Source organism: Chelon labrosus (assembly GCF_963514085.1).
Source record: "Chelon labrosus genome assembly, chromosome: 1".
NCBI classification, from domain to species: Eukaryota; Metazoa; Chordata; class Actinopteri; order Mugiliformes; family Mugilidae; genus Chelon; species Chelon labrosus.
In genome coordinates this window covers 35,253,059-35,270,079 of record NC_140337.1, presented here as the reverse complement: position 1 = coordinate 35,270,079, position 17,021 = coordinate 35,253,059, and the positions used below count along the sequence as shown (strand labels likewise).

Genomic DNA, 17,021 nt, shown 5'->3' with positions numbered 1-17,021 from the left:
CATACATGTTGAGAGGACGGGTGTCGGAGGAGAGGGACCCTTCTGGCAGTTGCCACGGACGGAGGACTACAGGCGGGAGGAGCGGTGACCCACGGACCAGATAAGGTTTTATTTTGGTTTTTAATTTTAAAGCTGCACATGTCAGCTACAGGACTGTCAGACTTTTTCTGGCTTGAATTTATGTTTTGGACTTTGGTTATGTTTTTTCTTTTTTTCGTATTCTGTACCGGAAATGTTCTTTTCCCAGGTTAAATGTTAGTGTTCATACTTCAGAGTACAGGGTTTTAAAGCATGAGAACACAGGAGGCATAGACATCCAGATGAACAGTGCTTCAAACAGGAACAGTGAAGTAGACATGAATATGGAGGGTCATTTGAACAAAGATGATTAAGAAATGTATTAAATACATGTCATGGAATATTAATGGAAGTGGAAATCCAGTCAAAAGACGCAAAGTATTGTCATATTTAAAGACTAATAAGGCAGATATAGTTTTCATACAGGAAACCCATCTTGTTGAGGGTGAGGCATGTTTTTCACAGCTCACACTCAAGGTCAGGAAATGGAGTTATGATTTTGGTTAACAAGGGGATACATTTTGTTGCTTAAAGAGGTTAAAGATACAGAGGGAAGAATGATATGTGTCCAGGCATTAATAGAAGGTATGCAGGTGATATTGTGTAATATTTATGCACCTAACAAGGGATACCCACACTTCTTTCACGAAGTGAACAGGGTTTTAGGGGAGATGGATGGGCAAATAATACTCGCAGGAGACTTTAATCAAGTAATGGACCCTATTTTAGACAAAAGTCAGTTTAAAGGTCCACTGATGACTAAAGATAGGGAAGCAATTCATATGTTAAAAGATGACATGGTGCTTGTGGATATCTGGAGGCTTACTAACCCTCGGGTGAGGGAGTACACGTTTTTTTTCCCATTGTCATAAGTCACACTCCAGAATTGACTTCTTCTTAATTGCAAGCCCCTTAGTAAACAGTGTAGTTAGTTGTAGTATAAGAACTATTGCTATCACAGATCATGCAGCGGTGGAATTATGTATAAACACAGAATTGGACATGGGATTACAAGAGGACTAGATGGAGAATGAATACATCATTACTACAGGACAAAGGCTTTAGGACATTGTTGGGAGAGGATTTGAAATCTTTCTTTGAATTAAACATTGGCAGTACTAAGGAAATTGCAACAGTTTGGGAGGCCTCTAAAGCATATATAAGAGGGAAACTAATAGCTCGCTCGGCTCAAAAGAAAAAAGAGAGCCTAAACAGAATTAAAGAATTAGAAGGTGAAATTAAATTAAAGGAAAATTACTTAGCGGAACACTTCTCAGAACCACAATATCAGGAACTCTGTAAGCTTAAGTTTCAGCTGCATGAAATCTTTAACAAAAAAGTAGAATGTTCCTTATATAGATTAAAAACAAATTTTTATGAAGGTGGGGAAAAAAACTGGGAAAATATTAGCTAGACAAGTGAAAGAAAAAGACTCCTCAAATATAATCTCAGCTATCAAACAGGGAGATAAATTAGTAACCTCAACAAAAGATATAAATGAAACATTCCAACAGTATTACAAGAAATTATATACATTAACAGTATCCTGCGATGCCAATGAAATGAATTCATTCTTCTCTAACATTAATATGTCTAAGCTTAACCCTGATCACGCAAGGAAGTTAGAGTCACCTATAACTGTAGCAGAAATAAAGAAAGCTGTGTCATTAATGAACACTGGGAAATCACCATGTTATGACGGATTTTCTGTGGAATATTATAAAGAATACCTAGACATCCCCGCCCCAGTCTTGGTGAAGGTGTATCAGGAGGCTTTTGAAAAAGGCCACTTGCCACCGACATTTAATGAAGCTTTAATATCTCTGATTCCAAAAAAAGACAGAGACATAACAGACCCATCTAACTGTAGACCTATTAGCCTGCTTAATCTGGACTTTAAGATATTGACAAAAGTGCTGGCTCTACGACTTCAACAAAGTTTACCCAATATTATACATCCCAACCAAGCAGGCTTCATGAAGAACAGGTCCTCATCGGACAACATGAGGAAATTAATACATCTAATGTGGCTTGCGCAATCCAAAAATGTGCCAATAGCTGCTATTTCCCAAGATGCCGAAAAGGCTTTTGACGAAGTGGAATGGAGTTTTCTCTTTTCTGCTTTGTCACATTTTGGGTTTGGTCCCTATTTTTCTCATTGGGTAAAGACATTATATAAAGAACCAAAAGCAGCAGTAATTACCAGTGGAGCTATATCACCCTTTTTCAGCCTGTCTAGAGGCACTCACCAGGGCTGCTCTTTGAGCCCTCTATTGTTTATAATTTGTCTAGAAACACTGGCTGTTAGTATCAGGAACAATAGGAGAATTAAGGGAATAGAGGGCGGTGGACAGGAACATAAATTGTTGCTATATGCTGATGATGTTTTAGCTGTAGTGACAGACCCTGAGGCATCTTTACCACATTTGATGGATACTATTCAGTCCTACTCTAAACTGTCACGTTACATAATTAATTGGAATAAATCCGAGGCTATGCCTTTGACTTCCACATGCCACCGTTACATGGTGGAAAAACTTAAATTTAAGTGGGTACCTCAAGGCATGAAGTACCTTGGAATTAAACTCAGTCAAGACCTAGGAGAGATGCCTTCGTTAAACTTTAATCCAGTGTTGGAAAAAATGAAAACAAATTGGGAGAAGTGGCAAAAGATAAAACTTACTCTGTGGGGAAAAGTCAATATTATTAAAATGATAGTAGCTCCTCAATTTAATTACTTAGTAATGATGCTGCCAATCACAATACCGCCTGCCATTTTTAAGAAGTATGATGATGTAGTTAAACAGTTTTTATGGGATGGGAAAAGAGCAAGGATAAAACTAAACAAACTCTGTGCCCCCATGGAGAAAGGGGGCTTAGGTGTACCAGATCCAAGGTTATATGGGATATCTTTTGAAATGGCTAAATGAGCCAAATATTGGAAAATGACAGACAACAAGCTAGACTGGATGGAGATTGAGTTATGTTTACCATTTAGTCCAAAGGAGCAACTGTCTCAACAAAGTAATACAACAAATCCAGTTCTTGTTCACTCTAAGGAAGTGTGGGCCAAGGTACACAAAATGTATAAGCTGTCACAATATGTACAGACATGTGCTTCATTATGGTTTAATCCTGCCATACATGTTGGTAAAACGTCAGTGTATTGGAGGCAGTGGCGTTCAAGTGGTATAAGTACTATAGGAGACTTATATAAAAATGGACAATTCATGTCTAATGAGGAATTGTCGTGTCAATTTAGACACGTAGGAAAACAGCATTTTTGGAGATACATACAAATTAGGGAAAAATTTAGAAACTGTAAAATTTCGAATTTGTAATTGTTCAGAAAATTATATTTTGGAATATTTGAATGCGCCACAGGAACGCTGCACGGCCTCACAATTTTATAAACTAACAAACTATTCAGTAAGTGGTGAGTCCTCTAATGTGAAATTGTTACGGCAGCAAGACTTGAGAATAAACTTTACACAGGAGAAATGGCTGGGTATAATAGCAGACTATGGAAAGTATGTAAGGGAGGCAAGAGGGAAGTTCACGCAATGTAAGATCGTACACAGATACTATCATACCCCTGTGAGATTACATAGAATGAAACTGATGAATGATAATATGTGTTGGAAGTGTAAAACAGTGGGAGGAACTTTTCTTCACTGTTAATGGGAATGTGCATTAATGAGTCCATTTTGGGTTAAAGTCGTGGACTTCTTGAGTAACTGGTCAGGCTCAGTGATTCCCCTGACTCCTGCTGATGTTTATTAGGGGACAGATCGCAAATACTGAATATATCAAAAAGAACCTTTTCTGTGATTATGGTGGGCTTGGTCACAGCTTCCAGAGTTATCTTAAGACACTGGAAAACCCCTGTACCTCCTAATATGAAAGACTGGTTTAATGCAATGGTGAGACTGCATCTTATGAATCTATGCTTCACAAACTGTCAGCTAACAAGGAGGATGGGATGACCTCTTGGGATCTTTTTTGGACCTACACGAGGACTAATGCAAACTCAGCCTAAGAAGTCAGAGACTTAATGTAGCACAGCTCCTTTTCTTTTTTCTGTGGACTGGATTCCCCCCCCCCACATTTATTTACTTACTTTTCTTACTTGGTTCTCTTATTTTATTTTTCTAATTTTATTTTTCCTCTGTGACATGTCAGAATATGTTTATGCCAAGAATCTGAGATGTATGGCCAACCCTGTACTCACAAAAATTTAAATGAGAAAAAAAAAAAAGAAACTGTGTACAGAAAGAGAAACTGTGAGAAAACAGAGAGAGAGAGAGAGAGAGAGAGAGAGAGAGAGAGAGAGAGAGAGAGAGAGAGAGAGAGAGAGAGAGAGAGGAGAGAGAGAGAGAGAGGAGAGAGAGAGAGAGAGAGAGAGAGAGAGAGAGAGAGAGAGAGAGAGAGAGAGAGAGAGAGAGAGAGAGAGAGAGAGACCTTTCACATTGAGCTCCACTAGTTTCTCCATCAGGATGTCTCCCTCCTTGTTGTAGACGGTGCAGGTGTAGGTGTTGGTGTCTCTCTCTGTGGGGTATTTCAGGGTCAGACTGAGGTCTCCAGTTTTCAGCAGGTCTTCATTCATCTTCGTTCTGTTTCTGTAAATCTTCTTCTGGTCTTCAAGCTGGTCAGAGCCGTTCTCATACACATGGACTACTTCATCTTCATCATCCGTCCACTCCACTTTAGCGTCTTCAGGCAGGTGAGGTGTGGTTTTCCAGGTCAGCTGGACAGACTCCACCCCTGAATCCACCTCCACCTGGGGGACTGAGAGGACAACAAATCCCATCATCAGCTGTAGAGACAGCAGCAGCAGCTCTGAGCACATTGAAGAGAAATATTTGGAGTGAAACATGTTTGTCGAGGGCCTTCTTACCCAAGAACAAACAGGAGCTCTCTAATTATTCATTAATGCCACAAAAGTTCTTCAGTTGTGTGTAGCATCAGTTTAGGATCTAATCTGTGCTGATGAATGATTCATGCAAACAATGATCTTCAGTTCTCATCCTGAACTTGACAAAAACATCATTGATCAGAAGAGGAATCCCACCAAGCTGCTGTCATTGGCACATTTTATTACCAATGACAGCTAAAAGACACCTCCCCTCTAGGACATGCTGGACCTCCAGAGAAGCTGGAGTGAAGTTCCTGGAGAACAGGAGACCCACTCCTCCACTGATTGCTGTGTGGTGACTAGAAACCACCTCCCCCCTCCCATCCTCTGTTCCAGTCTACCTCATTGTTTGCATCACTGTGTGTTTCTTGTAGAAAAAGAACATCCATGTGTTTGATTCTAGCTGATTCATATATAACAGCTCTCTTCTTAGCATCTCTGGCCCCATTTACATTCAGACTCCCCACTCTAAAAGAAGCCGTACAGACTGAGGAATAAAAGAACAAACAATAACTGAGGTCAAATGCAACAAAGAGACTTTTCCATCATCACTGCTGAAGTGTTGTCTCTTAACTTTAAGCTCTAGTTTCCTCAGCCTGAAGACTTCCTGATCAGTTAAAGCTGATTCTTCTCTGTTCCTCATGTGGAACCTGGCTGAGGTGGAAAAACCTTCCAGATCAGGAAAATAATCCTCCACTTTAACTCCTTTCATGTTCTTTGTTTCCTGGACTTGACCATTGTGGCTGTGTAAGCCCCCCCCCCCCCCTTTAAGAAGGGACAGATGACTGCTGTCAGACTCACAGTCTTCCTCAGCAGCACTGCTGTCTGTCTGCTCCTGCTTCTTCTCTGTGTCTGTCTGCTCTCACTCCACTTGATTTTGCTTCAGCAGACGTGTTTTTAGTTTCAGTCCTTGGTTTACGTGGAGTACATTTGTATTCTGATTCTGCTGCCACCATCTCAGCCTCTTCGACCTGCTCACACCATGCTCTGCTCACTTCACCTGCACCTACCTGTGTTTCACATAGCTCACCTGTCTCTCCCACCTGTGTCACACTCAAACCATTTCCACCATTCACAGTGTTTTCACCACTGATCTCACTTTCCTCAAGGTCATCTTCACCACTTACACCAACATCTTCCTCCTGTGAGTCCCTCCTCTCCCTCAACCTGTACACTGTCCTCACCAGCAGCGCCGTCCAGACCGTCCTGCTGACCAGCACCATCCTGCCCTGACCCCACAGCTCATCATCCTGGTTGTTCAGGATCATGTAGAGCTGTCTCCTGTGAGACACCACATGCTTCAACAATGGAGACTTACAGCCAGAGAGGATCTTTTTAAGAGGAGACACAACTTTTCCATGTCTAGATAACTCTCTGCTTAGGAACTCATCAGTGATAAAGGGGGGGGACATTAGACAGAATGACCTTTGTTGTGGACAGCGTCAACGGTTGCACCGACACAAACAGATCACTGACGGAGAGAGAGAGAGGATGAAAATAATAAAGACCGAATGAAAGAAAAGACAAAGAAAGAAAGAGGGAGAAAAAAAACAAACCTCTGACATTGAGCTTCACTTGTTTCTTCATCAGGATGTCTCCCTTCTTGTTGTAGACGGTGCAGGTGTAGGTCTTGAGGTCATTGTATGTGGGGTATTTCAGGGTCAGACTGAGGTCTCCAGTTTTCAGCAGGTCTTCATTCATCTTCGTTCTGTTTCTGTAAATCTGGTTCTGGTCTTCAAGCTGGTCAGAGCCGTTCTGATACACATGGACCTTCCTGTAGTAACTGTCCTTCCACTCCACTGTAGCGTCTTCAGGCAGGTGAGCTGTGGTTTTGCAGGTCAGCTGGACAGACTCCACCCCTGAATCCACCTCCACCTGGGGGACTGAGAGGACAACAAATCCCATCATCAGCTGTAGAGACAGCAGCAGCAGCTCTGAGCACATTGAAGAGAAATATTTGGAGTGAAACATGTTTGACTGGTTCCAGTCTGAAATATGTCCCATTCTCCATTGAACAGAGACAAGTTAAGAAGTGTAACCTACTGATGTATTAAATGTTCAATGTTCAACTATCTATTTATGAAGTGAATGAATGATTTCAGAACATTTCCCTGTGTCTTCATCAGGTTCATTCCTTTTCATTCTTATTTCCCAGCACCAGCAGCAGATTGTCTTTCTTGTCTTCTGGCTCATGTATGGTCGAGGGCCTTCTTACCCAAGAACAAACAGGAGCTCTCTAATTATTCATTAATGACACTAAAGTTCTTCAGTTGTGTTTACGATCACGTTACCGGTATCGACTGGTACGCTGGTAAACAGTTTATAGATTCACTGTAAAGTGTAATAAACACAAAGACAGACTTCACTTCTGTGTTCGTTCACCTGGTTCAGCAGAATTTATTGACATGTGAGCCTTTAACACCAAACATTATAAATGTATCTGGTTCCAAACATCATATTCTGTGCCATCTTCTACTCTGGTGGAACACGGCAACACCCCAGACTTCAACTACATGCAACATGGTCACTTTCCTCACAAACATCTTTTTGTTTTCTCTTTATCAACAGTGCATAACGTCATATTTATGCTCATTCATCAAGTTATTTTGACGTGGATTATTCACCTTATTTACCTGTAAGGTGAATAAAACAAAAAGACAGACTTCACTTCTGTGTTCGTTCACCTCGTTCAGCAGAATGAGGGAAAACGAAACGCAGCGGTGAAGTCGCCAAGCAACTGCTGCAAGATGTTGTAACCAAGCATTCAGCCACATAAGTGATGATGATTGGCTAAGGTAGGGTAAGATTTCATCAGTGTTGGGTATAGTTACTTTGGAGAGTAGTTAGTTAGGTTACTACGTTCAATTAAAAGTAATGCGTTACGTTACAGCGTTACCTATGAGTAACAGTAACACGTTAGAGTACTCCTGCGTTACCAAACATTAAAAGCCATTAGCAGCTCCTCACACATGCTGCAACTCAGTGACACACAGCCTCCTTTAAATGCACCGAGAAGTCCTGACAATGAATAACGTCATTCATCCAACCAGATTAACTCTGCAGGAGAACAATACCAGGGTGATAGAGGGGTGCTTCTTGGATACAAGATGTTTTTTTAAATTGGAAGTGGATTTTTTTGTGGTCGACAGAAGCTTTTCACCAACACAGAGTGAGCATGTTACCATTATGTTGTTCTTGTCCTTTTCGCTGGCGAATTGAAAATAATGTGCGTACTTCCACGATTCAAAAGCTGTCCTCTCTGCCATCAACACTCACGCACACACACACACACACACACACACACACACACCCACACACACACACACACACACACACACACAGGTAACGTAGGTCAGCAGGGCACAGACGCATCATCACAGTACTGCTCCTCCGCTGACACATCCTCAGGTGGCACAGTACTGTCTGACAAGAAGCAGCTGGAGTCGGAATTTTTCTTTCCTTATCCAGAGAAATTCTTAAAGTAACGGATTACTTTAAAAAAAATAACAAAGTTACTGATTACTTAACGCACGAAACTAACGCGTTGCGTTACAAGTTACACGAAAAAAGTAATTAGAGTACTCTAACGCGTTACTTTGTAACGTGTTACCCACAACACTGGATTTCATGGTAAGCCAATCAGGGGCAGGGCAGTGTTCGGTTGGGCGTGTCTAAGCTCGTAAGGGTCCGGTTGTCATGGCTACCAGGGCCAGCTGCTGCTGAAGTCTCCTTCTGACTCTCACCTCTGCCTGAGTGAGAGGGAGGTCCAAAAAAACTGGACCCTAGGATTAGGGGTCCCAACTAATGCTCATAATCAGAAACTACAAGTTTCCTATCGAGAAAACAAAGACATTCTGAGCGTCAGCCGCTTGTCCTCTACGATTTAATGTCATTCCCACGCGCGTACTGTGAAAATTGTGGCCTCAATCGATTGAGAAACGCGAGGAGGGAAAGCTATTCTCAACGAAAAATCGCTCTCACTTTTCACATACACATGGGGAAAAATTTGAAAAGTGGTCGGTGCACTCCTCGCTCGGAGGAACCTACAGTCCAAACCGTAGGACCTACAGAAATCAGACCCACACCATCTGAAAGCCAACAAAAATCCCTACGTTTTTATGTATTTTTTATCTCTGTACCTCAAAAACTGTGGCCACCCCATAAGATTGAACACTTTTTTTTCTTCAGAATTTCAAAGAATCTCTGAAGTTAGAGTGTGAGCCAGAGTGCGGCCATAGGGATCCATTATAAACCAGAAGTATTTAAGATTTTTCAAAAATTTCATCAAAACATAAACTGTGACCCTGACCAAACCGTAAAAGGTATCCAAACACTATTTTCAGGAAAATAAAGCTACACTTCCCGTGCCTCGTACAAACTTACAAACAGTCATTTTTCTACTCAGAAGCACAGCCGAGTAATTGCTCAGCAAAGTGAAGGAGGGCATTTTGGAATGCTGGTGATGTTTTCAGTCTTCTCCATTCATTTCAATGGGACTAAACGTCCGTATTTTTCCTGATTATTCCCACACCGTTGGAAGAATCCCTTAGAAAAGTCATGTTTTAGGAACCGGTACCACACACGAGGTCTTCTAAATCTGTGGTAGCACTCTCATCTCAAGGCTCAGGTTGAAGACATGCTCCATAACTCCACACAGTTCATCTGCACAGGACTTAAGGAGCCTGGAGCTGATACCATCCGGTCCAGATGCTTTCCTTGGTTTTATCTTCCTCAGCTCTTTTCTCTCCTGGGGCCTCATGTATGAAGGGTGCGTGCAGACAAAAAAACGTTCCATACGTACTCGCTCACAGAAAAGTGACACATGCTGAAGTGTCTTTGAGCAAGACACTGAACCCCCAGTTGCTCCCAGTGGTGTGTGAATGTGTAGATGTGTCTGTGACTGTAAAGCGCTCTGAGAACCAATAGGTAGAAAAGCTCTACATAGAATCAAGGCCATTTACCTTTTACCATCAAGAGTGAAATGACCGTGAACTTGTCCGTTCCTTCACCAACGTCATGTCTGGCGTACGCTGGCTTCTAAAGCTGTTGATCCTCTGGAGACATTTAGAGGTGATGCTGGGAAACTGTCATCAATGTGAAAACTATTAGTCTGACCGGTCGACCCTGAGCAGAGCCATGCCAGCCGTGTGGGACGGAGTTATCCTCATGTCAGCCAGGTATATCAAATACCCACAATGCATCTGAACAGGTCAACATTAAAGAGCTGGTTTCTGAATGTAATCAGAGCTATGGACTGGACACACACTGATATAAAAGAACCATCACATGATGAAACATGTTCATTCATCAATGTTCAGATCAGATGTGATATTAACCAACATGGTGGAGGACAGCTGTCAAAGAGGACATGTTTGTCTCCACTCCAGTGGAGGACAGCTGTCAAAGAGGACATGTTTGTCTCCACTCCAGTGAGTAGCGTCTCCAGGTCTCTTTCTGTGAAGTTCTTCTTTTTCCCGTCTTACCCTTAGCAAAAAGAAGTTTATTCAAGTGTACTAGAAGTATACTTATTTTATACTAAAATTGAGGTAGTATACTTGAAGTTTACTTTTTATATACTTTATTTCATATACTTAAGAATAGTATAGTGAAGTATACTTGGCTTATACTGAAAAGTATAAAGAAAAGTGTAAGACTAAGTATATATATACTAAGACTTACACTTATACTTTAAGACTAAAGCTTATACTTGTACTTTGGTATACTTTTTACTACTTTCTGCCACAAAGTACTAATACTTACTATATCTTAGTCCAAGTACAGAATAAGATCAAGTCATTGACTTGTGCATATATTTAATTTAGCAGAATAAAAATGTTTTTCCACTACACAATTTATTTGTGGTATTACCCCTTTTAGAAACTTACATGTTTAAGATCATATAGTGCTGGACTTCAGAAGTTTACAGTAAATGGTATGTGTGTTCACTAACATTATCTTTATGTACCTTAAACACATACACAACAACAGAAACATTGACTTGACTTTATTGATCAAGTTCTAGTCCCTTTCATAAGAGTTTGGCAATGGTGTTAAGTACACAGCATCATCCGTTTCAACAAGAACACATTTATTTTTAATCATGTCAGGCCACACAGCATTAACAGTTTTGTTTTGTTTTATTCTCATATATAAAGTACTTTGTTCTGTGAATCTTTACATACACAGGCCTGTCTGATTCAGTAAGTACCTGAACTAAAACACAACATAGTTTGCCACATGAACAAAAAGCAGAAATTTGATGTTAACACGTGTTTAAAAATAACCAAGTCATTAATTAAACTTAATGTGTCATCTTTCAAGCATACAGTACTGTTGTATCTCTTCTTTAGTCTGAAATGTCCACGTCCAGTTTGCTTGTGGTAGGGTTCTCAGTGTTGACTTCATCATCATCATCTTCTTCACTGTTGGAAGTGTTACTCGGTTGTTCTTCTGTGTTGATTTGGTTATCTTTATTATCATTCTACATGTGAACCAAGGAAAGAGAATGAAAAATGTAGTTCATAAAACGATGACTGAAATTGTGCAGGTGGTTTACTGTAGCCTTTGCTTTGTACTGACAATGTTGTCATTCGTCTACACTTAGACTAGAGGATAGATCAAAATGTACCACAATTAAGATAAACTGTCTGTTAGATGGTATAAATGCACTCAACTATTACAGCAAACCTCTAACTACATGTACAGTAAACTACATGTGTGCACTGCCGACACTTTTTGAGGGTGTCACTGGAAGCCCTCTGATGAATATTATATAAATCAGTGACATGGCATATGACATGTGGTAATGATTATAGCTACCAGAGGAGCTGACAGCACAGTTTAGAGAAGATTCTTAAAATTCAATCAAGCAGGATAAGAAAGTTACCCAGATACATGGGGGAATGTATCCTGGCAACAGAAGATGTCCTGACATATTTCAAGATTGGATGTGTGTAATAACTTGGACAAACTGTGTCATTGTGTATTTACCTGTTGAAAGGCAGTATCCAAAAGCCTAGGTGTGGAGGAGCTCCTACTGTTGAATCATCTCTAACTTCTCTGTGGGAAACAATAGGTCGACTCATGTCATCTTGTGTGTTGTCCTGTAGTTCTGTCCTGCCCTGGAAAGGTGGGGTGTTCAAATATGAATGTCAATTATTACTCAAGTCATTTCATTCCCCATGGGTATACTGAGTTCATTTTTAACATAAAATAATCCCAACATTTTTTGGGAAGATGCCTCCAAATGAGACTGTACATAGTGCATGGGTAGCAATTACCTTTGAAAATAAAACCAGATTCAACATTTCGCCTTAAATTGTAAATATTTGTACAATATATATATATTTTCAAAACTAGGCTACAAATTGATGAATTCAATCAAAGTTGCTCAACTAAATGTATTACAAATTAATGCAACTAGTAATTTATATACAGTAGTCCCCAAATAAACTAAAATAAAACATTACATTTTAGTCTGACCTTTTCAACTGATGATGATTTACATATCAAACCAGTTCAACATATGCAACTGGAAACGGTAATTTAATATAAAGCTAGACACATGGTAACTTGGAGCTAACCTCACATCACCAGCAGCCTGTGGAAAGTAATAGAATGGAATATTCTACCAACTGTGTTGAACATAAAGCTCTGCTGCACTGTAAACAGCAAGATAGCTGCTGTGTTCTGATCTTAGACATCATGAAATCATAACAGTCTTAATTCATTATCTGTTACTTACTTTTACTTTCCATCTGTACTTGGTAGTCCTTGGAATCTCTGCTGTGTAATCCTCCAAATGTCTTTTATAAGGTCTACGACGTTTCTCCATGTTAGCTCTAATGAGCTAATTCAGAAGCTTCTCCAGCTCTCGCTGTCACAGTGTCGCGCACATAAACTGTACGGTCGCGCGTTGCACTTCCGGTCCATGTTCCCGCCTCCCTACCTGGCAGCCAATGGGAGCCTAGTTTCAAACTGGCGTCCACCGCTGCAGGTAACGATCTTGTTCTCCAAAGAAAAACCAACGGTCCCGTTCTCAACAAGGAAAGAAGGAGAAAACGACATGGAGGTGAAGTGGAACATTAAAGGCAGAGAAAAGTCAGACGGTCCAGCCTTTTTCCCAGCAAAGGTTTTAATGTTTGGTGGTAAGTTGTTGCATTTTATTTCTTCCCAGTTACCTTGATAGCATTGATTTAATCTGTCACTTTGTCATAGCCCAGTTGTTTGCACGTAATGTCACCGCCGGCATGCTGCCCATTGTTTTCCATCAGTTACCACTCTGTCATATTCAGTCTAGATCAGGGATGGACAACTGGCGGCCCGGGGACCGCACACGGCCCGCGACCTCACTCGAAGTGGCCTTTAGATTAATTTTTGATAATTATAAAAATGTGTCCTCTGCGGCACTGAATCAGTTGTAATGACACAGTTGGCCACTAGATGGCGCCTCTAATGCAGACGCCGCCTCGTGCTTCCACCGGGTCTTCTCTACCAGTGAAGAAGAGACGGTGAGCCGTGGCTAAGAGCGGAGAAAATCGTGTGTGTTTCAGGTGAAATGGGAAGAAGATTATCTGTTCACAGAATTTAAAAGCAAACCTATGTGCTTAGTCTGCTTAGAGACGTTATCTGCCTTGAAAGATTTCAATTTAAGTTGCCGCTACAACACGTTGCACAAAGTTAAATACGAGAAGTATACTGAAGCTGCAAGGGCTGCTATTGTAGCGGACCTTAAATCAAAAGTACACAAACAACAGCGACTTTTTACCAGTGCCCACTACTGATAGTGGTGAGGTAGAGTGGGTATACAGGGAAAATGTTCAACCCTTTCTTAGTGTAAAAAGTCACAAATAAGTTCTTGCAATTAATGTTTGATGTTCTGCAGGTTTCTGCCATCCTTGAAGAGGATGGTAATTTGTATGTTTTATTTTCATGAGCCCTTTGCACTAAAAAAAATAACTAAGTGGTTATTTTTGTTTGCTTCAATAAACACATGTGTGCGTGTATATATATATGTGTGGTTGTATACACACACACACACACACATACATACATACATACATACATACACAAACATATTTAAAATGGCAGTTTTATCATTTATCATATATATACATCATCGAGAGATCAGACTGGTCTACACTATTGAAGCTACTCACTAGCCTAATAGACAGTGGAAAAACTTACTGCACTGCTGTTGAAGACTCGCTGCCTGCTAGTGTCTCTCTCCCTTTCCATCCTGTCTGTGCTGGGTTTCTAGTCGGTTGACTGTCCAGCTGGGAGATTGAGGCTTTGTGCTAGCTAGGCTACCCTTAGCAGAAAGTAGTATACTTGAAGTTCATTTTATTAAGTATACTTGAGTATAAGTATAAGTATAGTAAGTATACTACAGACCATGTACTTGTAGTGTACTAGAAAGTATACTAATTTAATACTTCTTCCGGCTAAATTGGAACGTTTTAAGTATATAAAAGTATACTTCAAGTTTACTTATAAAAGTATACTTTAAGTATACTTTTATAAACTAAAATGTAGACTACAAGTATATAACTAGTACACTAGTAGTATATAGATGAGTGTACTTGTAGTGTACTTGAAAGTATACTAAGTTAATACTTCTTCCGGCTAAATTGGAACGTTTAAAGTATACTTTAAGTATACTTTTATAAACTAAAATGTGGACTAGAAGTATATACCTAGTGCACTAGCAGTATATAAATGAGTGTACTTGTGGTATACTTAGAGTATACTTTTATAAACTAAAAAATGAACTAGAAGTATATAACTAGTACAGTAGTAGCATATTGAAGAGTGTATTTGTGGTATACTTAAAGTATACTTTTATAAACTAAATACATACATACATACATACATACATACATACACAAACATATTTAAAATGGCAGTTTTATCATATATGGTTAAGTGTGCGGTCCAATGTGGCCCTCTGGTAGTGTTGATGAAAAATTGTGGCCCCCTCCATCATTTAAGTTGCCCATCCCTGGTCTAGCTGATTTAGGTGTGATGTATGTGCATTCCCTCTATAGAGTTTTTTTTCCTGATCGCATTTAAGTTCAGAAATGTACCTGATAAACCATCCTTCATGCCTCTTTAACAAGTGTGTTAATTGTGGATGGTGAATAAAAATAACACTGAAGTAATGTTTTGTGTTTTTTCCCTCACAGTCCATGTCCAGGCCAAGTTCCCCGACACCACCATGCACGATGTGAGACCAATCAGAAGAAAGAAATGCAACAATATACTGTAAGCTATGCCAAGCAAGTAGCTGAAGAGAAGTTATAAAAGTAACGTTTTCGTTTCTGTCAATGTATTTATTATTTTTGGTTCCAAAGTGCATGTCTTTGGAACCAAAAATAATAAATAACACTTTTCTTTTACCTTTTTCTTTTGACAAGGAAGGACTTCAGTTCTAAGTTGGAGACATTTTGTTTACACATTTTTACATGTAAATGTGAACAGCAAAGAAGGACTTGATTTCATAGAAGCTCTTTGTTTTATAAATGCGCATATTTAAGCAGGTATTTGTAAATACACTGTATGGTATGTTCTATAAATATATAACTTGTTCTCAACATTCTGTCTTGTGATTTTGTAAATACATTGCAGTCTAGTGTACACATGGTATGGGTAAACTTTAAGAATACTTTAAGAAGTATATTTCAAGTATATAAATAGTATGCTACAAGTATACTTGTAGTATAACGACAAGTAAACTAGTAAAACGCCAAAAAATTCTGTTTTAGTAATTCTAAGTTCATACTTACCCTTAGTAAAAAGTAGTATGCTTGAAGTTCATTTTATTAAGTATGCTTGAGTATAAGTATAGGTATAGGAAGTATACTACAGACCATGTACTTGTAGTGTACTAGAAAGTATACTAATTTAATACTTCTACGGACTAAATGGGAACATTTTTAAGTTTATAAAAGTATACTTTAGGTATACTTTATAAGGTAATTTTAAGTTTACAAAAGTACTCTTTCAAGTATACCACAAGTACACTCATCTATATACTACTAGTGTACAAGGTATATACTTCTAGTCCACATTTTAGTTTATAAAAGTATACTTTATGTATACCACAAATACACTCTTCAATATACTACTACTGTACTTGTTATATACTTCTTGTTCATTTTTTAGTTTATAAACATATACTCTAAGTATACCACAAGTACACTCATTTATATACTGCTAGTGTACTAGGTATATACTTCTAGTCTACATTTTAGTTTATAAAAGTATACTTAAAGTATACTTAAAACGTTCCAATTTAGCCAGAAGAAGTATCAAATTAGTATACTTTCTAGTACACTACAAGTACACTCGCCTATATACTGCTAGTGTACTAGGTATGTACTTCTAGTCTACATTTTAGTTTATAAAAGTATACTTAAAGTATACTTTTATAAGTAAACTTAACGTATACTTTTATATACTTAAAACGTTCCAATTTAGCCGGAAGAAGTATTAAATAAGTATACTTTCTAGTACACTACAAGTACATGGTCTGTAGTATACTTACTATACTTATACTTATACTCAAGTATACTTAATAAAATAAACTTCAAGTATACTACTTTTTCCTAAGGGTACTCATTCTTATGTTTTCATTATCTGATCGTACAGAGAGGAGAATCTCAGGTGGAGGGTCAATTTAAATATAATTTCCATATTTAAAAGGGGCGTAGACAGGGAGGGGTCAGGTACGCTCTACTGGGATGTACAAACCCTCTGATGTTCTTCCTCTGCAGCTGCTCCTCCATCTTCCTCCTGTAGCTGGCCTTTCCCTCCCTCATCTTCCTTCTCAGCTCCTTCTGTACAGTCCTCAGCTCCTCCTTATTCTCCTCCTTATACACAGCTTTAACAGAGCAGTGTGTAGGTTTACACCACCTCTGGTTCATGAACACAGCCAGGCCTCCTCCTTTCTCCTTACCACTGTCAGCTGTTCTGTCCACCCTCAGAAGGTGAAAGTTGTCCATCATAACAGTGGCGTCCAGGATGCTCG

The 17,021-nt window shown here is 39.4% G+C and overlaps 1 protein-coding gene across 1 annotated transcript in view; it reads right to left on the bottom strand.

Moving 5' to 3' along the window:
• LOC311492880 (uncharacterized protein) overlaps window positions 1-17,021 on the bottom strand; it is a gene marked incomplete at its 5' end in the record, with an annotated part of 263,852 nt that overhangs the window by 60,630 nt on the left and 186,201 nt on the right. Inside the window, one exon of the mRNA XM_084551312.1 lies at window positions 6,550-6,876. Coding sequence (XP_084407438.1) covers window positions 6,550-6,876 — 327 coding nt within the window. The remainder of the gene's footprint in view (window positions 1-6,549; window positions 6,877-17,021) is intronic.